The 26,928-nt window shown below is 45.6% G+C and overlaps 1 protein-coding gene across 1 annotated transcript; it reads left to right on the top strand.

Annotated features, from left to right (window-relative positions):
• Positions 1-5,288: 5,288 nt before the first annotated feature.
• Positions 5,289-14,784, top strand: Gins3 (GINS complex subunit 3). Its single transcript, XM_041650323.1, has 3 exons — positions 5,289-5,536; positions 7,386-7,619; positions 12,828-14,784. The coding sequence occupies exons 1-3, from the start codon at positions 5,351-5,353 to the stop codon at positions 13,056-13,058; spliced, it is 651 nt and encodes a 216-aa protein (XP_041506257.1). The 5' UTR covers positions 5,289-5,350; the 3' UTR covers positions 13,059-14,784.
• Positions 14,785-26,928: the final 12,144 nt, after the last annotated feature.

Raw genomic sequence — 26,928 nt, 5'->3', positions numbered from 1 at the left:
AGAGGTAACACCATGTGATAGAATGTAGATTAATATAAATGGGTTAATTTAAGTTATAAGAGCTAGCTAGGAACAAGCCTATTAGAAGTCTTCATGATTAATAAAAAAGTCTTGGTGCCATTATTTGAGAGTTGGATAGTGGGACAGAAAAAGAGTCATTCCATGTGTGCATGGACACACACACACACACACACACACACACACCACAGCGCACATATGCAGAGGAGAACTTGCGAGAGTTTGTTCTCTCCTTCTGCTAAGTCATGAGCTATGGTAACAAGTGTCTTTACCTACTGAGCCATCCCGCCCATGCTGGCAGTTCTTCCCTACAGCCTTTATAAACACTTTCCCATCTAGGTTATAATCCACGTTGCCTTCCGAGCCTCCACATCATTTTGGACAAGACTCTCATTGCCCTGCCCCCCTTGTGTACTGACAGAGTCCTTACCAGCTCAGGACTGTCAAACCCATCCTGTGCCCACGTTCGCAGCCTCAGGACATGTAACAAGCAACTGAACATCTTGATGAGCAAAGGCAGTCTCCCCCATTTTTTCTCAAATAAATCTGTTTACCACCCCTTCCCCTTTAAAAAAAAATAGTCTGACTATCCCAGAGCTTAAACTATAAAACAGATTATTGCAATAAGATGGAGCTACAGGAATGGTAAGAAAGGTATTTTTTGTGAAACTGCAAACACAGAGAAAAGGAAAGTCGGACTAACAAGTGCCTTTGTTATAGTGATGGCAATAGCGGCCTCTTTGCCAAGCGAAGCAGATGACACACAAGATCTCTCTGAATAAATAAGATGGGTTTACAATTTCATTAGTACTGCTGAAGACTGTGGGAAGAATCTAAAATCAGCGCTACCCACATGGAAGGTCGAATCATGCCCATCAATTTATTTTGATCTTGTGGAAGGCGTTTTGGAGCAGGGCTTAAGAAATAGCTCAACCAAAAGAACAGTCACATTATGTAAAAATGAGCCCCACTGATTTCCATCCATTAACCTTACATAATAAGATTTTAAACATAGCACTGTAATTTCATGATACAAAAGAAAATACCTTAATACAGCAATTTGTTCTAAGAGGTGGTAAACTCTACCGGATAATTTGCCAGAGGGTGGGGAGAGTTGAACAGCAACTTCTCACCTTTAAATACATTGAGAAACTTGAGTTGGAGAGGAAAGAAGAGTGGCCAAGTCTAGAGTAATGGCGGTCACGAATGATGGTGGCTATTTAACAAGCGTTCCATGAGCGCTTCCTCTTGTGCCAGATGTCGTTCGTGGCGCTGCGGATGCAGGAGTGAATGGACGCGGTTAACGATCAGTTTTTGAGCACTCTCTGTGGGTCCGCGAGCAGAGATCTGTGCAAACTGGCTCATTTGCTCTGTCCTCACCCCAGTTCTCTGAGCGTCTTAATTAACCCTTCTTACCAGCAGGAACACTCCAACGAAGCGGTTTCCTGGCAATCACAAAGGTGTCTCAAGGGGTGGCCGTTAGCTACTAGTTGGCACTGATGAGTTCCGAAGCCGCACAGCAATTCAGTGGCAGCAGAATGTCTCGCCAGAGAGAAAAAGCCACTTTCACATGTATTCACTGTCGGCTGAAGCACTCCGGTCTCACAGTTACTGTAAAGCCAACATTCAGGATGGCTTTATCTAAGCTTCAACTATATAGAAATCATCGGAGCTCAGTCAGGAGCTCCATGGCTTCAGCTGTGGGTCTAGAGGAACTCGGGACTTAGACTGTACCTTAGAAAAATATTTTTTTAACCCCTGATTTCAGCATTTTCAGGTAAGAGCCACTAATATTAAATTTCTAAAATACATTTGGCAGTAGGGTTACAGGGATGGAGAGAGACTAAAAGTCTTCCCGCCCCACCCCTACAGAGCTAACGCTCTGAGAAGGGTAACCATGCTATGGAAATGCAAGAGAAAAGTAATCTGGACAGTGAAACAGACAATTGCAAAGCCCCGTGGTGTGAGTGTGTTCTTTGGTCCCCAAAGAACGCAGTGAGGTTATGGACAAAAACAAGGCGAGGCAGACGGCTAACTACCGGTGGCTTGGACTAGGCTTGCAAGTATATTCAACCTGCAGCCTGAAACCCACGTACAACCACGATGACAGCTACAAATGTGGCCCAATGCAGCATCATCAGCTTACTTAAAACTTTATGAAGTTTTTGCCCCTTTTTCTGTGACTCAGACTGTAAGGTTCTTGGGTGTAAATGTTGTAGCTAATAATAGCTTTTTGCAGTGTCAAAGGCTGGACGCCCCTGCCGGAGCAATGAGAAATGATCACCTACTAGAGCTTCTGTGAAGGCAAAGGCAACGGCAACATTTTGTTGATAAGCTAATGACTGGGAATAAGATCTAGGGAGGGATCCAGGAAACCCTGCCAAACGCTAAGGACGGAGCCCAGTGCATCTCTCTTTCCTTCCTGCCCCACAGATCTTCCATATCCCTGGCGTTTGGAGTTCTGTCATCGGTAATACAACTTCTCTACTCAGTGAGAGAAATTTAGAGAGCTCTGTGAGCACAAGGACCTCTGTGCTCCCAACACCATGCTGAGGCGTGTGTGCAGGAAATATCGGCTTTGTGTGTATGTTAGATAAACTGGTTTGGGACACAGACTTGGAATGGCTGATTTATTAACTAAAGGCATGTTCACAGGTAACTTCTTTGTTATCTCTAGGAAGCAGCCAGCTCTGGAGGGGCAATTCGTCCCCATGTCCCCAAGGACCAAGATATCAAAGCATCATTAAATACTGACAAGATGATAGCAGCAGAGTCGGCAACGGTTGGACTGTGTGACTGCTAATGCAGGAAACAGATGGATTTTGTTGTATAAGAGAAGCATGGAGGGAAGTTAAGGATGACAACCCCATTCATGCAACGTTTATAGAGACCAGCACAGAAAAAGAGGGGAGGTGAGTGTAAATCTACCTGGTTTCTTATTGTTAGGAATATTTCTTAAGACGAGCCTCTCTGCCGATGCAAATAATTCCAATCAGACCAAATTAGACCAAATTAAAGATGCCCACACTTAATGCAGCGCTCCGGGTGGCCGGGAGAGCATGGCGAGGGGGGGAGGGGAGAGAAAGAGAGGAGGAGGAGGAGGAGGAGGAGGAGGAGGGAGGGAGACAGACCACGTGTTCATTCTCTGGGGGACAGCCTAAGTAGCCTGTGGGAGTGGCTCTGACCCTCCCTGGGGTGGGGTCACCGCTTGGCAGGCTTTCCAGGAGGTGGAGTCCGGACCAAGGCAACTCCCAGGGGAGGAGGCTTGAACCGGATGCCAGGGGCTGGAGTGATGCTTCCAACCAAACATCCCAGACTCCTTGGATATAGGGGTGTCAGGGAGCTGGGGTCGCACTTCCAATCAAACACTTATCAGCACTGCTAGTGAAAAGGCACTATTTTATATGGTAGGCACAACGATGCACACCTGTAACCCTAGTGCTTGGAAGCCTGAGGCAGGACACTCCTGAGTTTAGTGCCAGCCTAGGCGGCATAACAAGATGTTGTTTCAAAAACGTGGTAGGATATTACAAGTGAAGGGGAGGCAAGTAGTATCTGAAGTTAAAAGGGTTCATTTGTAGGAACTGATGAAAACAATTTTATCCCTGCCATCTCTAATACACTTTTCATTAAATATTCCGTAATCTATAGCAGGGAGATTTCTCAATGAACCCATCATCAATTGAAAACATTCGGTGAAAATACATTTGATTCCTTACCCTACAAGATATCCCAGCTTAATTCAGTCTGCCTCAAATGTCCTCAGAACACACTAACCTATGGTAGGCAAAATCATCTATTTTATAACAAGACATTGACTAGCTCATGTTATTTATCGAATGCTGCATTGGAAACAAAAGCAGAGTGGGTGCATGAATAAGCTTTTGCGCCACTGTGAAGTGACAGGCTGGGAGTGGGGCGCTGGGAACTGGGAAGCAGCTGTCTGTAAGACGCGGATACACTCAGGAAGTTGACAACAGTGGCTGCACTGTGCCTAGCTCACCCTGAGTTTGCCTCTGATCCTGCCATGTCGACAGGAACGCTATTCATAATTGTTTTGAAAGATATGATCTCGCCATGGAACTCCGTCTGGCCTCAAACCTGAGATCCTCTTGCCTCAGCTCTGCCCTTGCTGGGATTCTGGGCATGGACCACCATGCTTGACATTACTGGGACCTTTTAAAGTAGCTGCCTAGAATAAATTGTTTTATAGTGACTAGTGATGGCGTTAAAAGAAGAGGGGAAAAAAGTAAAGAAAGCGATGTAAATACTTCATTCATTTAACGCAAGTATTTTGTCAAGAAAAAAAAAGTGACTGTTGCTTAGCATATGTAAATCTAGTCCGTATTTAGAAGGCTATTGCTGAATGTAGTGAATTATGTGAATACATTAACAAATTTTTTTCACTCAAAACCAAAAAAGAGTGGAGATGAAAGTCATGCACACCTCCGTTCCTGTGCGCACACCGCTCCCAAACTCCAGCACCCCCAGGGATGCCCTTCTACAGTAGGGAAGTTCTGCATCACGCCTCGCAACAATCCCCCTCCACCTGTATCCATGTGTGAGCAGTGCCACCCATCCGAGCGTCCAGCAACCATGCGCGACCTTTCCTTTGCTCTCTTCAGGTACGGGACCTGTGATAACGCTTGGTACTGAACTCCCGTGTATAGGGTGGCTGTCAAAAGACCAACTGGACTAGGATTTCCTAGTCTAACTTCCTCTCTTGGGAACCTAAACTAAGAGCCACAAGAGGAATTTGTCAGTTGGCAGAAGAGCAAGCCTTCTTCCTGAAAAAGACTTTGCCACCCAACCTGGCTCCGTGCCCCATCAAAATACCACAAATAGTTCGTAACTCAGCACACAATTAGTTTCTTCTGTTGTTTTCGAAAACAAAAATTAACCTATCCGTGAAAGGACTGTAATGAAAGCGGATTTAATGAGGAGTGAAGCAGATAGTATATAACGGTTTTATTTGAAGTCCCCAAAGATGTTTTTAAATTTCATACATTTATCTCAAGGGCTGCATGAATACAGTCCAGTTAGTACAAACGCTGACGGTCCCTTCAGGTCATCAAGCTTCTAAGTACTTTTCCCAGCCCAGACTACCCGTGGCGAGAGAACTTCCGGCCCACTCAGCCAGGGCTTCCGAGCAGGGCGGTGGCTCTGGTCCCAATCAGTGGCTTCATCGATTGCTTCTGCCTGAGCAGCCGCAGGCCCGCAGGGATCGACTGCTCGGGTCTGGCGAGTCAGGCGCGGGAAAGCGAGTTTGAAGCAGGGCGCGGTTCGCGGGGCGGCTCGGTCCTCTCGTCTCCCGACGCTGCCGCCAGCAACCATGTCGGAGGCTTATTTCCCGGTGGAGTCGGGCGCGCTGGGACCTGAGGAGAACTTTCTGTCCTTGGACGACATCCTCATGTCCCAGGAGAAGCTGCCGGTGCGTGTGGAGAAGCCCATGCCGCGTCTGGGCGCCTTCTTCCTGGAGCGGGGCGCGGGCGCCGACTCGGACCAGGCGCTCCCGCAGGTGAGGCTAGCCGGGGAGGCCGCGGGGACCCGGGGGAGCTGCCCAGCGCTCGGACTGATTTCCTGCCATCACCGACTTCATTTCTAAAACTCTTCAAAGTTATTGGCTTTCCGAACGCTGAAGGATTGGCTGCAGCCGAGTGCCTCAGGGTCTTGGTCCCGCTCGTGTTTTCCCTAAAACTTTTTTTGAGGCGTGTGAGTCTGGGGGCTGCAGATCGCCTTGTGCGTTCTGCACTGATGACAGCGTCAGCAGCCTGTTCCCAAGGGCCGGTGATCCCCCCGAAGGGCCGGGGGATGGTGGGGTAGAGGTGGGTGTGACTCAACAGAGGTCGAGTCGCTCAGCCAGGGTCCCACAGAAGCCCATGGTGGCTTAACCAAGTCAGTCCTCGGTAAAAAGTTGCTCATACACTTTTCATTGTTCAGAGTGAATGTGGCAGCTCCGTGTATTAGCCCCTTTGCCCACCTAGAAACCTGACAAAAGCTGGGTAACAAGGTCAGGGGCCTCTAGGAAGTGATAAACTGGGATTCGAACCTAGCGCCTTATGGCTTCAAATAGACTTAATTTCTGGCTCGTCATCACATCTCATCTTGTCATATTGTTTTCCAATTCTTTTAAGACTTTGAAAAACGTAGACATTGACCCTTTCACCGGCACTGAAGCCATGATGTGGGTTGGGAAGGGACTGCCACCTGACTTCAGATTGATTCCATTTTGTTCTCTTCTACCAGCGTCCAGATTGGTGCATATATACCAAAGAATATTTTTAAATTATTTTAAAATATTAAGTTTTATATTTGTATAAAATATTAAATATTTTATATATTTTAGTATTTTATATATTAAATTTTATATATTTATATATATTTTATAATTTAAATATTCATTTACTTTGGAAAACTTCCACTTCTGTCCTGTTGTTGTTCTTTGTCATGTTTTCGTTGCTGTTGTTATAACCTGTTTTCTGTCTTCGCTGCATCTAACATGAAACCTCAGCCTAAGCTGACCTCGTAGAACTTGAAAGTAGCGCAGTGATGCCAGAGGCTGGGGTAGGGGGTGACGACTAGATTAGCGGGCATTGCTCTAATGTGAGCATTAAGGAGTCCTGTGCGCTGCTGAGTAGCGAGTGACTGTAGAGTATAGTGAGGTGCTTGCTGTTTTGAAGGGCTGGGGAAAGGATTTTTAATGTTTTCACTTCACTACGAAGAAATGTTTGAGGTGGGCACTTAACTTGATGTAAACGTTATACATTGTGGAACTGTACTGCATCAGCATCTAGACCCCCATAAACGTTCCATTTTAACTTACCCAGTTAAGAAAATAAATAAGGGCTGGAGGAGTGACTGCTTGCGTACAGTTCTTGATGCATTAGTATGAGGACCTGAATCTCCATCCTCAGCACCCACATCAAGAGCCAGGCATGACTGTGTCTCTAACTCTGGCAGTGGTGGGGTAGGGACTGGGGTTAACTGGCCAGCTAGTTTAACTGAACTAGGTAGTGCCAGGTCAGCAAGAGAGCTATCTCAAAATTAAGATGGAGAAGGCATTGTGACAGCAGCCTCTGGCTTCCACACATACCATGGGTAGCAGGTAGGCAGTGTGGGTCCCTGCCCTACCCTGACACACACACACACACACACACACACACACACGCGCGCGCACGCGCGCGCGCTGAAAAGGTAAATACAATTTTTAAGTCTATGGTTCATTTCTTCAGATCACGTCATAGTGACTTCCTCAGTAGAAGAGGCAGTATTTCCCAGAAAATATGAATTTCCTTTTTTTTTTTTTTTGTCTCCACATACACTGACTGTGCCTTTGTTTTTGAATTCTGCGCTCTTGTCTGATGCAGGGCACGAAGCTGGAGTTTCCCTTGTGGCTGGCTAAAGGCCTCTTTGACAACAAGTGGCGCATCCTGTCCGTGGAACTTCCCAAGATGTACCAAGAGGGATGGAGGACTGTGTTCAGTGCAGATGCTAACGTCGTGGACCTCCACAAAATGGGGCCCCACTTCTATGGGTTTGGCTCCCAGCTTCTGCACTTTAACCATCCAGAGAATACATCTATCTCCCAGTCTCTGCTGCAGGTAAGCGGTGTGAAGTATTAGGATGTGCCTATGTTAGCAGCCAGTGATGGCAGTTACCAGACGTCATTTTCACCCTATGCGTTAGTCAGAGTTCTCTAAAGGAGAAAGAGACAGAGAGAGAATGAGAATGTGTGTCTGTGCGTAGGGTCTTAGAGCTAGAGAGCTGGCCCAGTGATTACATACTGCTCTTTCAAAGGACCCAAGTTTGTGCCTAGTACCCATGTCAGACAACTCATAACCACCTGTATCTCCAGTTCCAAGGTCTCTGACACCTTTTTCTGGTGTCCATAGCCACCGTGTACACAGACATTGATATACATACATAAAAATAAATCTTAAAATTTTAAGCCATTAAAAAAATTTAAGATTATAATCTAGTTACAGCATTTCTCCCTTCCCTTTCCTCCCTCCACTCCTTCCCCGTGTGTCCCTCCCCATTCTCCATCAGATTCAGTCTTTTTTCCACCGATTGTTATTGCACGCATATATATATATATATATATATATATATATATATATATATATTTGCGTATACATATGTATTCCTATATATGACCTGCTCAGTCTATATACTGTTTCTTGGATATATGTTTTAAGGACTGATCATTTCAAAAAAAATAATAAGTTGAAAGAGTAACCGTAGGCTCTCAGATCTATAAAAAGCTTCTAATTGGAGAAGAAAACTATTAAGGGGATTTATTAGATTGGCTCACATGATATGGTCTCAGTGGTCCAGCAATGGCTGTGTCGCACAGAACAGACTAAGAATCGGTAGTTGCGCAATCCCAGTCTGGTGCTAGAAGCTGGAGGATTCTTGGAGAACTGCTGGTTCTAGTATCAGCTAAGAAATGCCACCCCAACAGGATAGGGGAACGTGCAAGAGTGAGGGCAAGCAGACGAAAAGCAGTTTCCTTCTTCATGTCATTTGATCTGAGCTGCCATCAGAAGGTGCTGCCTAGGTTTAGGGTGGGTCTTCCCATTTCAAGTAAAGAAAATCCCTTCTAGAGCTTGCAATTCAGTTGACTTTTTTTTTAAATATTTATTTATTATGTATACAATATTCTGTCTGTGTGTATGCCTGCAGGCCAGAAGAGGGTACCAGACCCCCTTACAGATGGTTGTGAGCCACCATGTGGTTGCTGGGAATTGAACTCAGGACCTTTGGAAGAGCAGGCAATGCTCTTAACCTCTGAGCCATCTCTCCAGCCCTTCAGTTGACTCTTGATCCACCAAGTTGACAACTAGGATTAGCCACTGCACTTAGGGAAACTTAGGGAACGTATGGTCCATAAATTTGGTTTGTGCTATTCTTGGGTGACCTACACTTACACTGTGTCTGCCAGGTTTTGTTTTTTTTTTAATTGATCCAGGAATGTAGATCAGTGATCTAGTGCCTGCCTATTATATGTGAAGCCATGAGTTCAAGCTCTAGTACCACTAAATATAACCTATAAAGGTTTTACACGATATATCCTGGAGGAGTGAGAAGGGGACTGAATGATGGATAAGATCAAGATTTGTGTATGAAATTATCAAAGAATAAATAAAAGATACTGTATTTTAAAGGGGAAAACCAGTTAATCCAACTGCTGTCAGTCACCTGACCAGGTGGAAAGCTTGTTCACCTGAAGACATGCAAAGGAGGAGGGAGGAATAATTGCTCCTTATAAGTTAATGTACATCTTTCCCAGATGATGTTCCATCTTAGATCGTTTTAGGATACTGGCCAAAAAGCCTAAACATGTTTTCTTTAGCCCCCTGGGGCCTCTCACTCATGTGAAGTCCTCTCTACTTTCTGCCATACAGCAGCTCACTAACTTCCATTGCAAAACGTGTGGCTTTCTCTCATCCTCTCCCCTGTCTTGCTTCCTTAGGCAAGGATCTATAGCTTGCCCTGCCTGTTGGTTTTCTCAGACTTTAATAAAATTCTCCTCTGGCTTCAAAACAAAAAAAAATTTACACAACTATAGGGTCCTATGTAATGTTTTAATATGTGATGCTTATGTCAGGTTAAACATATCTATCTTTTCAGTATTAATCTTTTGTGTGTGTATGGTATGTTTATGTGTTAAGTGAGTGCTGGTGCATTCTTGCCCATGGCACACATGGAGTGGTCAGAAGACCACTTTGGGTGTCAATCCTCACCTTCCATGGTCTCTGTTTTGCTCTTGACTACAGTTAAACTAGTCAGTGAGCGTCCCAGGAGTCTCTTGTCTCCACTTCCCATCTCACCACTGAAGCAGTGAAAGTACAGCTGTCCAGTGCTGTGCTCAGCTTTTCCATGGGTTCTGGGAATTCAGACTTAGGTCCTCATGTTTGCTTGGCAAGTGCTTTACCCACTGACCCACCTCCCCAACCCCTTAATCAATGCTTTTTTAGCGTTTGGAAATGTGCAGTTCGTTATAACCCTCCATAGCCACTTTATTGTGTGGTAGCACTCCAGAACTTCTTGTTCTTATCCGATACATTTAAAAAAATATGGCCTGCCTATTCCTTTTTGTATTTACTTCCTAAAAATTGGAACCATCAGGAAATTGAAGAAAAGAGACAAAGGTGATGGTAGATGATAGGTGGTAGGCGCATTGTTAAACTGTTATGGCCCAGTTGAAGGTCTGGACTGGAGCACCTTTTGGAAGTACTCGAGTTTCTTGTTTATCTGTTAGGTTCCCTTCTTCTGGAATTAAAGCGTGGCTCTCATTAATCTGATCTGTGATTTATTGAAGCTGCGTGGCCTGTCTTAGCATCAGTTTTTCACCTGTACGACAGACGTAACAGTAACATCAAAATCACAGAATTAATAAACAATGCAGTAGTCACGTTTCTGCTGTGATAAAACACCATGGCAAGGCAGCTCACAGAAGAGTTTGTTGTGGGCTTACTGCTCCAGAGGGGTAACAGTCTGCCATAGCAGTAAGCAGCCAGCATGGTGACTGCAGCAGGAAACTGAAAACTCACTTCCCTTACAGTAAGCACAAAGCAGAGCGAGTACATTAGCCCGTAGGAAACATTCCCATTCAGACCACTGCAAACTGTAGCTAAAACAGTAATATATATATTACTATCCTTTGTGGTATATCCTATATTAACTCTTCTTAATTATTCTTTTAATGTCAAAAAAAAGGGATCCTTTGTGTCTCCTGAGCAATAAACAGTCAAAAGACTTTAATGCCTCCTTTTTAGTTTTATACAAACTGTTGGCTCTTATAAAACTGGAGAGATTGCTTATAGGTTAAGAGAGCCTGCTCTTGCAGAGGACTTGAGTTAGCTTCCTAGCAACCATGTTGAGTGAGTCTCAGTGGTCTAGAGCTCCAACTCCAGGGGACCCAGTTCCTTCGTGGCACCTTGGTAGTCACTTCAGCAGCACAGTAAGAACCTGTCTCAAAAAAGAAAAGAAAAGAAACAAAAACAAAAAAACTTGGGGCTGGTGGTCTGTGATGGTACACACCTTAACCCCAACAGTCAAGAGGCAGAGGCAGGTGGATTTCTCTATTTGTTCAAGGCCAGCATGGTCCACATAATGAGATCCTGTCTCAAAAACAATAACAAAAGTTTGGGTTTGGAGGGATGGCTTAGCAGTTAAGAGCACTGACTGGTCTTTCAGAGGACCTAGGTTTGATTCTCAACACGATATGGTGGTTCACAGCCTTCTGTAATTCCAGTTCCAAGGGTATCCAACACTTTTTTGTGGTCCCCCAGGTCCTGCGCATATGTGGTACAAGACATATATGCAGGCAATATACTCATACATATAAATATAAAGAGAAAAAACATTAAATCTTATTTTGTGACTGCCTGATACCACAAAATTAAGGAAAGAAAGAAAGAAAGAAACATTGCTATTCATTCAGTAAAAGAAGTCCATACATAGACTACAGACCAGAAGGTTGATGCAAGTTCACGAAAATGCAGAATGCAAAGCATGTTTGTTTAAAAATATTTGGCCTTTGGGGTATCTCGTTAAGTTACTTGGTAGACCTCTAACTTGTTCAGTGTTCTAGGCTGGCCCGAATTTAGGATCCTCAGCCTCCTAATATCTTGGATTACATTCTGTGCCAATAGGCCCAACTCCCAGCACTTGTTCTTGAATTAAAGTTTTCTTTTTAAAAATAAGTTGTGTGTTTTCTTTTCTCATATCTGCTTTCAAGTGTTTCAGAGTTGCTTCTAGACTAAATGATTGTCCTGTGAGACAGATGTGAAAGCTGAATTGGGGCTCGTGGTTTTTGCTCAGCACAGTGGTGAAATGATGCCTCTTGATCTTATGCACCCCCATCCTGCTCTTAGACTGAGAAAAATAGAAACCGAATCAGTTCATCCCAGATCCCATCTGGTTGAAAGCTGTTGGTTACAATTCCTGTAGTCATTGTTACCAGTAACAACACACAGTGCTTTTCCAGGGGCTTACTATGCGCCAGCCTCTTGCTATCTGCCCTACATACATTGCTTCACTAGTTTTAGTGACAATCCATTGGATTTCCATAACAACCTATTTTATTGTAAAAGAAACAAAGGCTTTCTTTAGTAGTAGAGGGCATGCAAGCCTCCTGGGTGAGTCCTGAGACCAAATTCTTTGAAACCATCTAAATGTTCCAGTATGGGAGCTGGATAGAAGGCTCAGTGGTAAGAGTACACGTTGCTCTTGAAGAGGACCGAGTTCAATTCCCAGCACCCGCTTTAGGTGGCTCACAGCTGCATGTAACTCCAGCAAGAGGAGGGCAGGTACATTTATATCCGTATACACATAGCCACATAATTTTTTAAAAAAAATAACAATAATGTCAGATATGGTGGTGAACACTTTTAATTCTAGCACTTGGGAGGCAGAAACAGGTAGTTCTCTGAATTCCAAACCAGCCAAGGCTACATAGTGATACCCTGCCTGATAAATAAATAAATGAATTAACGAATAAATACATAATGATACCCTGCCTAATAAGTAAATAAATAATGCTCCAGTTTAAAAAAACAAAACAAAAAACATCTGAGGACCAGCAAGATGGCTTATCATGATGAAGCCACTTGCATCTGAACATGATGACTGTGTTAGGTTGGAGGAAGGAGTGTCTCCCACAAGTTGTCCCCCTAACCTCTACACACATACATGGTATCACATGTGCCCTCTGTCTCCCCTCAAAAATAAATTAACAGGTCTTCGATCTGTCTGGCTTTATGAGATGTGATATTGGCCCTGATTCTCTTACTCTTCTTCAGACTTTTATTGGCCGGTTCCGCCGCATCATGGACTCCTCCCAGAATTCTTACAATGAAGACACATCTGCACTGGTAGCCAGGCTAGACGAGACAGAGAGGGGCTTATTTCAAATAGGGCAGAAAGGACTGAATGACTTCCAGAGCTGGGAGAAGGGTCAGGCTTCTCAGATCACAGCATCCAGCCTCGTTCAGAATTACAAGAAGAGAAAATTCACTAATATGGAAGACTGAAAGCGGAACAGAACTGCAGCTTGTGGATCTCTGTGTCCCTCAGAAGACCACTTAGCTTTATGAGTGACCCAACTACTGCCTTGGGACTTTTAACCTTCAGCAGTCTCCAAGCTTGGAACTTTCTGGTTGGTGGCAGATGTGGATGCTTTTGATCCTATTGGTCTTCCTGGACTTGAGTTACCTGCTGTTCCACAGCGTGGGCCTTTTGACCCCCAAGACTGCAGCTGAGATTGAGCTGGTCTTAAATAAGGGTCATGGACAAATGCAAAGTCAAGGTGGAACTAGGATTCCTCGAGTGTCTGGTCTCCTTGGCTGCAAAGGACGAGCACAAAGTGGGCCATCTCTGCCTGTTCACAAATTTCTCTTAAGCTGATTTGCCTTACTTTCCTCATGGCTGGACAAAGAACGGCACCCCCACCATGCTGCCCGCCTGCTGGGACTTACCCCAGTTCCCAAAACAGGAAACTGGGAGGAAAGGGGAAAGTCAGGTGGATGGCATAGCCGAAAGGAGGAGACATTGAGCTTCTGTGCCCTGTAATGAGGGCTTTTGAGCTAGAACCACATCCCTTCAGTCCACGTTCCTGTGTTTGTCAGTGATCTCTGGAGCACTGGCACATGTCTTCCGTTCCCTGTCTAGAAGAGCTGTCAGGGAGGTGCTAGGAGTTGAAAAGTGGTTATTAACTGGGTGTTTACCAGTAATGTTTGTACCAGGGGCTTACACTGAAAAACAGCCTGCAAGTGTTAGTAGGGAAGACGCCTTTACATCTTTTTCTCCAGGAAATATTACAACATTAATGCAAAGAGGACCCCTGACCACTTACTGGAAATCTGTTTAAAACTGCACCAAACGGAAGAATGAGTTCTCCAGATCCTAGGCTGTCACTGTCAAAAACCTCATTTCCTAAGGCCATTTGGACTGTCTGATGGGCAGCTTTTTCACACCACCGGCCACCCCTGGCATCCTATAGCTACTGGAAAATATCTTCATTGTAATTTGGAGAGATTTGGGTGTCCAGATCCCACAGATATTTTAATGGATACTTAAAATGACAGAGATGCTTTTAAATACCTGTCTTATCATGAAATTGCTTTTATCATTTGACTTCATTCTAAATAAATGATGGACTTTACATTTTGTACATGTGTTGTCTAACTGCAAGGCTGCCAGGATTCAGCAGACCATCTAAGGACATGTTCTTTGATCGTATTTGACTGTAATGCTCAAATCTGTATTTTAACAAGTGCACTTGTATTTGTACAGTATGCAGGAATACCAGGAGCATTCTCTGGGAGTGTGCTAGGCCCTAGAAAAATGACACATCATTCCTACCACAGCTTTTGTGCATCCTCAGGGCCCAAAAACCAGGGTGCAAAGATTATATTAGCTTAGCTTTTGGCAGCTCTGCTTTCACAGGTAGCTTTGTCTTTAAAGATAATACTGAGACTGCTAATATATTTCTCTTTTTAAAAAGCATAAAACTAATTTTCTCAGAGGCCACGTATTTAGAACTTGTTTTAATTTTTTAAACATTATATTATAGTTTTTAAACTGATTTTCAGTTACATAATGTCCTTCAAATCTGTCGGACTTTTCCTCTTCCTAGAAACCACCCACCCCTCTTAAGTTCAGGTTTCTAGGTAACTGTTTAGTTCATTCGAAGAACTGATTTTTTTTTCCCTCAAAAAGAATGAATTGTCTCAAATATTAAAGTGTTTCTAAAATTGAGAGAGTGAATGTGCTTTTTTTCCCTTAAGGGCCCTCTTTAGGTAACTGACCACAGTACAGACAGAAGACTTCATTCACTCTGCAGGTTTCCCCAGGGACACACTGGGCCAAGTGCTCTCTTAGTTCTTTCTGCTGTCCCTGACCTCTAATGTCTGGACAACTCCAAGCTTAGGCTATGGATCTTGGTGTATGCTGATGACTCCCAAGTTCAGAGCTCCAGCCCGGCTCTCGCCCTCCAATCTGAGACCTGTACCCAGCCATCTGCATGATGTCTCCACTGGAGCATCTGACAGATCGCATCGGGATCAAGACTGAGTTTCCAGTCGTAGTCCCAGTCCACTCTTGTGACCTTTGTCTTCTCTCCTTGTTGCTCTGAACAGAAGAATGTGAGTGCTAGTCTGGCTTTTCCTTCTCCATCTCTTGTAGGCTCACCTTTAAGCAACTGACCACCTCTCCTACCTCCAGTGCTATCACCTAACTGCTCTCTGCATTCACCTTCCTCCTTCAGACTGTTCTCAGCATCTCCCCGATGCTTTGGTCCAAACATCAGATCCAGCCAGCGTCTTCCCATCTGAGTGGAAATGGCCACCCCATCCATCATCCTCGCACTATCTGTTAAAAACTCTGCCTTTGGTCCACTGACCAGTAGTCAGTCACCTTTCTTACTGCTTCTGTAGCAGGAATAATCTGTTTCTTATTTTATATAGAGAATTTCTCCCTAAGAGTTCTGAGCCTCTTGCAGAGCTACTCATTTCATCCTCAGTACCATTGAACCAGCAGACTGCCGTGTCTGAAGTAGTCACACAGGAATGTGAAATATTAAGCATCTCCAAAAGCTCATTTAAGAGTTGGTTTCGGAGCTGCAGAAATGTGGCTCATGCCTGGCAGTCAGGAGGCCTGGGCTCAGTCCTCAGCACTATTAAAGAAAATTCTGCATGGAATTCTTGTTCTGTCACCAATCTTCAAGAACCTCCAGAGAACTTTTTATCTGTATTGAAACAATGGTGTGCGATACCAAGATTAACCTTTGCAAAGAGAACCGTGGAAACCTCTTCCGTGTTTCTAGAAGTGTTTTTGTGTTGATGAGGAAAATATGTACTTCGAGGATCTTATAGAGCAAAATATAGACTGTGATTATAAAATGGCTAAAAGTGCTTGCTGCCCAGTCTGACCACTTGAGTCCAGTCCCCAGGATCCACGTAGTTGAAGGAGAGAATTCATTCTCTTAGGCTGTCCTCTGACCTTCATGTGTGCACCAGAGCCCGTGTGTGTGCACGCACACAAAATACATTTTAAAAAATTTAATGTAATAAGAAATTACTCTCTGCACCATGGCTTCAACATTTGTTCTCTAGGAAAGGTGAGCATGGGCCGCACGAACAGTTTGGTGGGACTGCGGAGATGGCTCAGCCGGCAAAATGCTTACCTTGCAAACACGATCTGAGTTTGATCCCCAGAAGCCATGGCCAAATACCAGGCATAGTGACTGCACAATTGTAATCTTGGCCTTGGGGAGGCAAAGATAGGCAGATCCTTGGGGCTCACCCACCAAGCACCAGGCAGCCTCGCCTACCTAGCAAGCTATAGGCCAGTGAGAGACAGTCTCAGATAAATAGACGTACAGTACCTGAGGGATGACACCAGAAGTTATCTTCATGTTTTCATTCTTATGTACACATGTGCACATGTACCCAAATACACAAACACACAAAGAAAAATAATGAAATTCTCTAGACCTACGGAAAGGTCTCGGAAAGTTGGTATTGCTATCTCCTGATATTGCCCTCGTGAGTGATCTCCCTTTATTAGTAGTGGATAAACGGTACAGTGGAGCGAGGACCAGTCAGCAGGGTCACTGTACTGGCTACTCTTCTTGTCACTGTGAAAGGTTTATTAGTAGTGGATAAACGGTACAGTGGAGCGAGGGCCAATCAGCAGGGTCACTGTACTGGCTACTCTTGTCACTGTGAAAGGTTTATTTTGACTCAGTTGAAGGGGCTCGGGTGCAGACATGTCTCTGGCCACGGGGACATGCAGATGTTACCTCTTCATAACAAAGTCGAGACAGCAAGTGGAGCCTGGCATTAAAGTGGAGCTCAAGGCCAGTCCTCAGTGACCTGCTTCCTCCAGTGAGTCCCCACCTTCTGAAGATTCCATTATGTCCCCAAACAGCACCACCAAATGGGGACCAAGAGTCCAAAGGCACGGGGCAGGTCACACTGAAGCAACTCCATCTTACTGAAAGCAAATGACGAAAGCCTGGGTGGGCTGGGCCTGCTTTGGTTTGAGCATATGGATTTTTCCGCCTTCTGCTTGTCTGCCTAGTTATTCAAGCAGACTGTGTAGACCAAATGGTTTGCTTGGCAAGTAGCAGCATCCTTCTTCCAGCCCCAAAGACAGGCTAAGAAGACAAGGAAACTTAAAGGGATGCAAGAAGAGAAAGGAGTCCCTGATCTTGGAGTTTGGTTGAAGTTCTTCATCCACTGAGTCAAGAACTAAGGTACAACCAACAGATTTGCTTTGAAGTTTGCCTGCAGGGATAAAACTCCTTTTTCTAAGATAGAACCCCAGACAAGGATGTTAAAAACAGAAAATAAAAAAAGGTTTCTTGAGGTAAGAGTAATTGTGGCCTTTTAATTTTTTTAAACCTTAGCAACACACCTCAAAACTATCTTACAATTTATTTTACAAGAAGGAAATACTTGAAGAAAAATAAACCAGCTTGTATTTTTGTACTTGTTTTTAGAGCATCACTTAATCTTCAAATTTTATTTAAATTCTGTGCCCTTTGAGCAATGTAACTTCAAAAGCCACAGAATTATAGACACCCAAATGTGACTTTCTTATGAGTTTTCCCACATTGGGTGTGTACTGCCCTTCCCTGTCTTCAGGAGTCTGTCTGCTCTGTATCTAGGATATAATAACGTCATTTTCTTAGGTATCACTCTCTAAAATGTCCTTATGTTTAAGCATGTATGTTGTTCCTTATCGCTACTTAATAAGCTCACTGGCTTTACCTCACTGTGACTCATTGTGAAGTTCTGTCCTGTGCAAGGATCGAGCATCATTGCATCATTTGTGTGGTGGTCACTTAGGGGAAACTCCAGAGTCTGGCAGCAGTGCTGGGCTGTGTCTCCCTGCTGCTGTTGATAGTCCTATTATCCTCTTGTTTCCCTTCTTGTTCAGGTAAAGGTTCGTGGTCCTTACTGTCCCTGGAAGGTCTCATCCTGCCTGCTTTTCCAAGATCCACATCAGAACTAAAGGTCATTATTTCATTCAACTATTTGGAAATAATTTTGGATTCATAGAATAAATGTAAACACAGGACAAAGAGTCTTTCTGTATTCTTTCTCTAATAACTTGAATCATACATTTTCAAACAAAATGTTAACACAGGTCAACGTGTTAATCCCCAGACTTAATGTAGACTTCACCAACTATTCTATTGATGTCCTTTCCTATTTCAGAATCTGATTCAAAATCCTGTGTTACACTTAGGGATCTATTGCTCTGACAGGTAAAATAGCATCAGCATTGCATCTGAATTTTGGAAGTTCATCTTACCAGAGTAGTTTCGTTGCATAAGGAAGAGAAGGCAGGGTTTCTAGGCCAGCTAGCCCCATTCGCTTATGGGACACATAGCTAGTGAACTCACCGTGAGGGCAGAACTACTCACTGGAGCCCCTAGTGCATACATCCGACAGAAAAGGATGTCTTGGATTCTACTTAAAATTTCTTAGCATTCTGTCTCCGACAATCAGTAACTTAATTGTCTCTCCCTTTCCCTTCTGGCTCCTTCTTGGTAATTTTCTTTGTGTCTAAATGAGTTTAGGATGAGCACGATTTTATATACCAGCATTATTAACAAGTGCCGGCACAGCTCTGAAAATAGTGCCTGGGAGTCACTTGTTTCGGAACTCAGAGAGCCGGCTCCTGCTAACTCCCACCCGTGGCTAATTACAAAAAAGTACCAAGCCCACAAGACAATTTCAGCCCCAGTTTCATCCCTGAGGGAGGAAAAATCTGTCTGCCACATGATTTGCATGCAGAACTAAAGCTTGCCTGGGGACGTTTTCTTTGGACACAAGGAGTAAGTGAGTAGCTAAGAACAGAGCTCCACGTTCACCAGAGGTGGACTAAAGGGAAGGGGGTTTGTTTTGAAGCCGGGAGACTCATCTGTCTCTTCAAGAGCAGAGCAGTGTTTAAACTTCCAAAGAACAGTCATCTTCACGTTCGCTCTTGCTGAGGAGATAGCCCCAGATCCTCCTTTCACATTTTCCATTCAAGATACCATGTTTAAGTAATATGTTTCTTTTCAAGTAATGAATCAGTCCAGGAAACACTAGCTGAAGCTAGCTCAGGCTTTGATTGATTTTTCAGAGGGTCTTACCAGCTGAATTTCTCAAATCATTCCAAATATTTTTAGTGGGGAAAAGAGCCATATGCCAATGATAAATTATGCTGCTGTGTGACCAGGCATGGCAGTCAAGTGCTCTGATTTTTTAAGGCCTTTTTAAAAAGTCAATAAAAATTAAAAACCTTATTTCATTGAGATGTTGTTATTTCCTTTTAAAAGGCTTTTCTGCCAATTGCAAATAAACCATATAAAAAAACCATTTGCCTTGGGTTATTGTATGTGTGTCTGTAGAGAGAGCAGAGTGTTCCACTGAGCTAAATGGGGAAGAATGTATCACTGTGGAATTATAGCTCGCACATACCCACCTCCTCCCTGTCATCCAAGTGGTATGGTAAGGTCTCGCGTGGTCCCACACTGCCATGCCAGTCTCCTGGGGGAGATGTTCTCTGTTCGGGGCATCAAGGAAAAGAACTAATGCACGGAGGACAAGCTGATGGAGGCTGTCGAGGGTTTGATCCTTCCCAAAGTGAGAGCAGAAGGACCACTGGGAGGAACTAGTCAGACTGCTGAGAATCCCTGGTGTTAGCTAGGTGGGGTGATATGTGTCTGTAATCCCTGCTTTCAGAAAGCTGGGGCTGGAGATTTGTAACTTCAAGGCCAGTTTGGGCCACCCTGTCTCAAAGAAGAAAATGGTTTTTGTTTGTGTCCGATGCATGCAAAAAAAATGTGTAATTTATTTGTATGTTATGACATGTTATATAATACAGTGGATGTCCAGAAGTTTCCATTCAGTTCTAATGCAATCATGTTCCTCCTGCAATTTCCCCTTACCTACCACCTCCAGAGGTACTATCCTTCTTGATTTTATGTTTCTCATAAAATTATCCTTCTTGATTTTGTGTTATATAAGATTTTTAGATCTGATGAATATATTGTTTTGGTTTGTTTTTAAAGTCTATGAAGATAATATACTCCCAGATGTGTTGCAGCCGGTGGGCTGGGGACTCTTTTGCTCTATCTAGATGGGAATGAAAGCTACATAAGGGGCAGCTCTCTCTCCTTTATTAGCCAAGTTCCAGAGGCTCAGGCCTGGGTCTTCACAGCCATAACCTTATGGCTTATATCATCAGGTTTTGAAAGCTGGAATACTTGCTCTAGGAGTTCAAGGCAAAGGCTTATTGCTTTGCACTTGGAGTATCAACGTCCTGAGGCTGGAGTTCCAGCTCACACGCTTTTGTGTGTTGGGAAGCATGGCTCTTTGGACCTTGACAGCTCTCTCAATTCAGCACAGGACCTGCTGTCCTCCTGTCTCTGCCTCACCTTTGGCTCTTTCCAGCCTCTTTCCCACAGTCTCAGCTTCTATAGACTCACCCTTGTTCACACTCTAGAACTCTTGAGCTGCCTCCCTAGTGCTACAGTACAGTTCAGGCTAGTCCAGTATCAGGTCTTCTGCAAGGGCAACAAGTACTTTGAACAGTGAAGCCATCTCTCCAGCCCCAATGGAAGCAAGTTACAGGAAGTACTTGCTTGGGCTTTAAGTTTCATTATGGTAAAGAGGGCGTGGTGGAATTCTTGGCAGGGGGAGTGAACAAACAGAGGCTTCTTGCGTCTTGGTAGATCAAGAAGCAGAGAGGAGGGCCCACACCTGGGTACTTGTGTATCAAAGTACCAAGGGCCATGTCTGGATCCATGGCTCTGCTGCAGCTGCAATCTCTGTTGATGTGCATGGTTCCTGTTACCACTGCACACAATGAGGATAGGGTTACACAGACTTGGTCCTGCCCCTCACCAACTGCACCGCTCTGGAGAGTGGGCCCTCCACCTCTCCAGGGCAGCACAGTAGAGCTGTCCTTGTTGGTATGGGTGCAAGTGAGCTAGCCTTGAATATGTGAGAGTGGACAAGCTACCTGGCTTGCGGTGGCATGGGCAAGAGAGAGATAGCCCCTTTGCTCCTCCCTCTTGTCACCTACTGCAGGCCAGAAAAGCTGCTCCCATGGTCATGAGAGTGAGAGAACCTCCCCTCTCCAGCTGCAGCACCCCAGATAGTGGGCCCTGCACCTAGCCTGGGACGTATACTAGAGAGGGTCCCATTAATGGGGGTGCATGCAGGTGATTCAGCACCATGACTGCGTGTGGGAGATCTGGCCCCACCCTTCACCCGTCACATGGTGTGGGGGGAGATGAACTCCCTCCCATTCCTCACTGCCTATGGCCAGTGGGAGTACTGGCCCTGAGGTCCTGAGAGTGGGAAGATTGACACTGCGCCCCTACTTTGTGGAATGTTATTTTAAGATGTGTTACATTTGTTTATGCTGTGTAACATTTGTTTAATGATGCAAAGATGTGTTGCATTCTCTTGGGTTACATTGTTTAACTCTGTGAAGCTGTGTTACTTTGCCTGTCTAAAACACCTGATTGGTCTAATAAAGATCTGAACAGCCACATCGAAAGGCAGGAGAAGCTTGGTGTTGGTAGCACACACCTTTAATCCCAGCACTTGGGAGGCACAGGCAGGCGGATCTCCGTGAGTTTGAGGCTAGTCTGATCTACAAGAGCTATTTCCAGGAAAGGCTCTAAAACTACACAGAGAGAAACCCTGTCTCGAAAAACCAAAAGAGGAAGGGAGGGAGGGAGGGAGGGAGGGAGGGAGGGAGGGGAGGGGAGGGGAAGGGAAGGGAAGGGAAGGGAAAGGAAAGGAAAGGAAGGAAGGGAAAGAGAAGAAAAGAAAAAGAAAGAAAGAAAGAAAGAAAGAAAGAAAGGTAGGAGAAAGGATAGCCAGGGCTGGCAGGCAGGAAGAAAATCTGAGAGGAAAGATCGGGGAGCAAGAGGAGAGAAAAGACTCCAGAGGCCAGCTACACAGCAAGCCACGGAGTAAGAAGTAAAGAAAGGTATATAGAATAGAGAAAGATAAAGGCCCAGAGGCAAAAGATAGATAGGATAATTTAAGAAAAACTGGCTAGAAATAAGCCAAGCTAAGGCCAGACATTCATAAGAAAGAATAAGTGATTATTTGGGAGCTGGGTCAGGTTAGCCCCCAACGAGCTTGCAAGTAAAGAGTTAAATAAATCAACCCATTACACCCACTGGCAGCAGCACTAGGGAGAGCAGGCTCTGCATCTTGCCTGGGCAGACCAATAGAGCTGACTGTGTTGGCGGTGTGTGTGTGTGTGTGTGTGTGTGTGTGCGCGTGCGTGTGCAGGTGAACAGGCCCAGGGGGCATGAGAGCAGAGAACTGGTCCTGCACTCCCCCCCCCAATGTCTGCCATGTGATGGCAGGGGTGAGGAAGAAAATACCTCTCTCCCTCACCACCTGCCACCTGCAGCAGGTGAGAGCGCTGGCCCCGAGGCCATCAGAGAGGGAGAACTGGCTCTGCCTCTCACCAGTTGCAGCACACAAGAGAGAGGGCATGGCTGACCCTGATGGTGGGGACTCAGGTGAGTCGGGTCTGTAGGAATGAGAGCAGGAGAGCTATCCCCACCCCCTCCCTGGTATGGCACAGAATGGTAGGGGTAGGGGAGCTAGGCCCTCACCCCACTCCTTGCCCCCTCCAATAGAGGCAGGAGAGCCTGAGAATGAGAAGAGCTGGCCCTGCCCCTCACTGAGGGCAGCAATCCAGAGAGCTGGCCCTGGGGGTGCGAGTGCCTGTGAGCTGGACCTGACATGTGAGAGCAGGAGAACTGGCCCCACTCCTTGCTGTCACATGGGGTGAGCCAGCCAGGGCAGATGCTGGAGGGCTCATCTGGGTGGTGACAATGAAAGAGAGCTGGCAGGCTGACCAACTCAGCTACCCACCCAGGCCCAGAACCAGGACTACAAGGTAGCCCACCCCAACACCTTTGTGAACTGCTAGAGCATGTGAAGGGGCCGAACAAGCAGATCCAAAGCTACAGGATCTCCAGGATACAAGGCAACAACAGGATATCCAAGAGGAGTCCCAATGAGGGCTCAGTATTGATATCGTAGCAGAAGCCAGAGGCACTGAACCAGACTCATTGCTATGAGCACTTACAAGTAAAGATGTATAGACTAAAGGGTACACTGTGTGACGCCCTGGGCCACACTACAGCTTCCTGCCCAGATTTGTTCTATTATTTGTTTGTTGTTATTATGGTTTTTTTTGTTTTGTTTTGGGTTTTATTTTTAAACTTTTTTTGGGGGGTGGAGTTGTAAGGGCAGAGGACAGAAGCAAGGGGACAGGGAGATGAGTGGGATTCATGGACGCATGGAGAGAAATCCATGAAGAATTAATAAAAAGTTGAAGAAAAAGAAGAGAGGAAGACTACAAGTAGAGCAGGGCTTGGCCACCGCTAGTCCCTACATTCCAAGGGTCCCACAACCCCCCAGAGCAGCCCCACCAACTGGGGACCTAGTCTTCAAATGCAGGAGCATGTGCAGTGCATTTCAAGTCTAACCCGTAACAAGCAGCAGATCCTGCGTGTGCAATCAGAAGAGCCTGTGCCGCACTAGTGCTCAGATTGGAATTCCGCCTGTCACGCTTTGCTCACCTATGTTCTTCAGCTCACACGTGGACCAACCACAGAGCTTGCATTCACCAAAGGCTTAAGTCACTGGGGAGGTGTTTCCCTTCTTGTCCGCACAGCAGGGAGCAGGGCCATCTGGAGCCATCAAGGCTTAGTCTACCTGGAGTAGAGCCTTCCAAAGCCGGTGCGTGTGACCAGGCCAGGGCGGCCCTTTCTCATGACACCACCAAACATCTTCTGTCCTTCCAGCACAGCGTCTACAGGGAACACCGCACTCGTAATGGAAATCTTGCTGGGCGATGGTAGCGCGCCCTTTAATCCAAGCACTCAGGAGGCAGAGGCAGATGGATCTCTATGAGTTTGAGCCTAGCCTGAGCTACAGAGTGAATTCCAGGACAGCCAAGGCTACACAGAGAAATTCCATCTCAAAAAGCAAAAAACAAAACAAAATAGAAACGGAAATCCTGGCCCAAGGTACACCCATCAAATAACCATTACCTGCAGTATAAATAGGATTCCACTTTCTGTTTCAAAACAGGGCTCATGCTATTGACAATTCAGGCTCATTCCTGAGATTGCACATTGCTATTTTTGAAATGTTGCTCTGCGTAGCATTCTGCCTCTGGGGTCTCTGGCCTATTTAATCTGATATCTCAATTGGCAGAACACTGAGGAGCCTCTGAATTTGATTGCATATGTCTAATCTACAGACCTGGCTGTTGTAGAACTCCCCAGCCTGCCTCTGCCTCCATGCTCTCTCTCTAGTCCCAGCACAATGATGGAGGGCTTGCTGTGATGAGGACCATAGTGCAAAGGAAGCAGGGCCCAGAGGAAGCTAGCTCACTTCAGACAGACGGGGCCCAGGCTCAGCGAGCTCCCTTCAGACAGACGGGGCCCAGGCTCAGCGAGCTCCCTTCAGACAGACGGGGCCCAGGCTCAGCGAGCTCCCTTCAGACAGACGGGGCTGACTGATTTCTGTCATTTTGTATGGCTTCTACTGGGAACAGAAGCTTGTCCTATTCAGTCACTCATTCATCTGTCCATCCCCCCAGGAAGGGCCTTCTCTGCCCTTGTGCCAGTGGTAGGCATGGGGTCCACAGCTGGGGGGTGAGGTGGGGAATAGGTGGCTGGCTGGCCATCCTTCCTGCCTTTGTGCAGTTTACATTCTGTGAGGTGAGAAAGATGATAAGCCGGACTGGAGTAAAATATGTGAGGTGAATTAAGTATGAGTGAGGGCGAACAGCTGGGAACACTCTTTACATGATGAACTTAAGAAAGCCAAGGACAGGCGCAGAGCTGGCTAAGTGCAAAGGCCGGTGTAAGATATTCGAAGCAGAAGATCTTCTTTTTTTTTTTATAATTTATTTATTTATTATGTATACAGCATTCCTTCCATGTATGCCTGCAGGCCAGAAGAGGGCACCAGACCCCATTACAGATGGTTGTAAGCCATCATATGGTTGCTGGGAATTGAACTCAGGACCTTTGGAAGAGCAGGCAATGCTCTTAACCTCTGAGCCATCTCTCCAACCCCGCAGAAGATCTTCCAACCAGTGTCTGGTTCTGGAAGAAGAAAATAAAATCTGTGGTACGGCATGCTTTAGAGAAGAAGGCAGGCCCGAGCGGCACGGGTGTGGATGGCAGTGACAGGTGAGGTGGTGGAAAGGAACAGAGTTAGATCCCTGGGGGTAAGCAGAAAGGACAGCCCGGGCATAATTAGCTGTTATTTGGGAAGATGGGGGTGTTCCCTTATCAAACGTATAAGCCCAGCAGGAGCCACATCATTGGCCTTGAGAACCTAGGCTATGGCACCCTTCCAAACCAGAGCTAGGACATGGGGTTATAACAGTTAAGCAAATGCCACAGCCACAGTTCTCAGTGTCCCCAGGCCAGTGCTACCTGTGAATGCATTGGAACTACAAATCCCAGTGCTTTGACCTGGACCTTCCGGCTGCACAGGACACACAGCCTCTTACCGGAGAGATGCTCCATGAAATCAGAATTGCAAGACGCATCCTCCAGTGTGCCCTGCAGTCAAGATGGAGATTCACCTGGAATCACCACACAATGAGGACCGGACTAGCTCACACGGGGTGAGCTCATCTCAAGGTGTAAGAAGAGAGACAGGTCTGTGTCTCCACAGTGCTGGCAAAACTTCCTAGTTGGCTTCTGTGAGCCTGGCAAGGTGTGAGAGAAATTCCCTGAAGCAAGTTGAAGCCTTCCAACCAATTTTGAGCAAATCAGGCAAAAAAAAAAAAAAAAAGAAGAGAAAAGAGGTTATTTTCAACCACGGACCAGCTGCAGAGGGTGTTACCAAATTATCTGCTAAGAAAGCCTACCTTTGGGCTAAGACTACCCCCACCCTGAGTGTGTGCGGGGTTGAAAAACAGTTCTGTGCCTTCAGTAGCTCACAATGCAGCCCTCCTTCACAGCCAGCAGAACAACAGGCTTTGACACTTTAATTATTCCAATAGAAACCCGTTAATGGGGTTTTAGTGAAAATAGAATTCAAATAGACTTCAAGTCCCCTGTTTTTTGCAGCCAGAGGCACTGGCTAGAGATTCATTTCCACTGTGCCATAGTTGAGAGTTATGGATGTTCAAGAGTGTCAACAACACAGGGGAAGGTGACTGGCTGCAGCAAGGTCTGTCACAGACCCACAGGAAGCGCTGCCAGCTGGGTGCCCCAGGTCGCTGCAGGGAGGGACAGCAGGAACGCTCCTGGGTTGTGCTCCTCTGCCCTGCATGGCATGGGCTCCGCCAGCTTGAATCTTCACAAGATGACCAGAGTGTCCATTTCCATCTCCTTCATAGCTTAGATGGATCATTTCTCCAGTAGGGTCCAGTGTCTCATCTGAGAGCACCCAGGTTCAAATCCCAGATTGCCATTTAAGAAGTGCATGATTGGGGGTGAGCCACTGCTCCTCATTTTCCACACCTGTAAAATGGGAACATAGCTGTGCTTTTTATTTTTTTTATTTATTTTATTTTTTATTTATGTATTTATTTTTTTTATGCTCTGAGGAGTCCTGTAACTTCAGAAAGAATAATAAAGCCCCAGGGTGAAACTGGTAGGGGCCAGGGTCAGACATCCACTTAGCTGGCAAAGTACTCCCAGCCCCACCCATCTACCTCCTTCATCCTAGGCATATTCCTGTCTGGCAGGAAACCTAGAAGTAATTGGTTCCTCTTACCCCACCTCGACTTTTTTTTTTCTCCTATTGATTGATTGACTGAGATAGGGTCTTAGTCTATGGTCCAGACAGACCTGGAACTCAGGGTTGTGTCTCAGCTCCCAAGTGCTAG

The sequence above is a fragment of the Microtus oregoni genome, unplaced genomic scaffold (assembly GCF_018167655.1).
Source record: "Microtus oregoni isolate MIOR12 unplaced genomic scaffold, Mior012 000004F_ref0000308, whole genome shotgun sequence".
In the NCBI taxonomy this organism is placed as follows: domain Eukaryota; kingdom Metazoa; phylum Chordata; class Mammalia; order Rodentia; family Cricetidae; genus Microtus; species Microtus oregoni.
Note: the sequence above shows the minus strand (reverse complement) of the source record. Positions and strands in the feature narration are given on the sequence as shown.

Bases quoted from the DNA above. Each gene is read 5' to 3' on its own strand.
- Gins3 (XM_041650323.1), top strand. From the start codon at position 5,351: ATGTCGGAGGCTTATTTCCCGGTGGAGTCGGGCGCGCTGGGACCTGAG. The intron at 5,537-7,385 runs GTGAGGCTAGCC...TGTCTGATGCAG, and splicing joins CGGACCAGGCGCTCCCGCAG to GGCACGAAGCTGGAGTTTCC. The intron at 7,620-12,827 runs GTAAGCGGTGTG...ACTCTTCTTCAG, and splicing joins TCTCCCAGTCTCTGCTGCAG to ACTTTTATTGGCCGGTTCCG.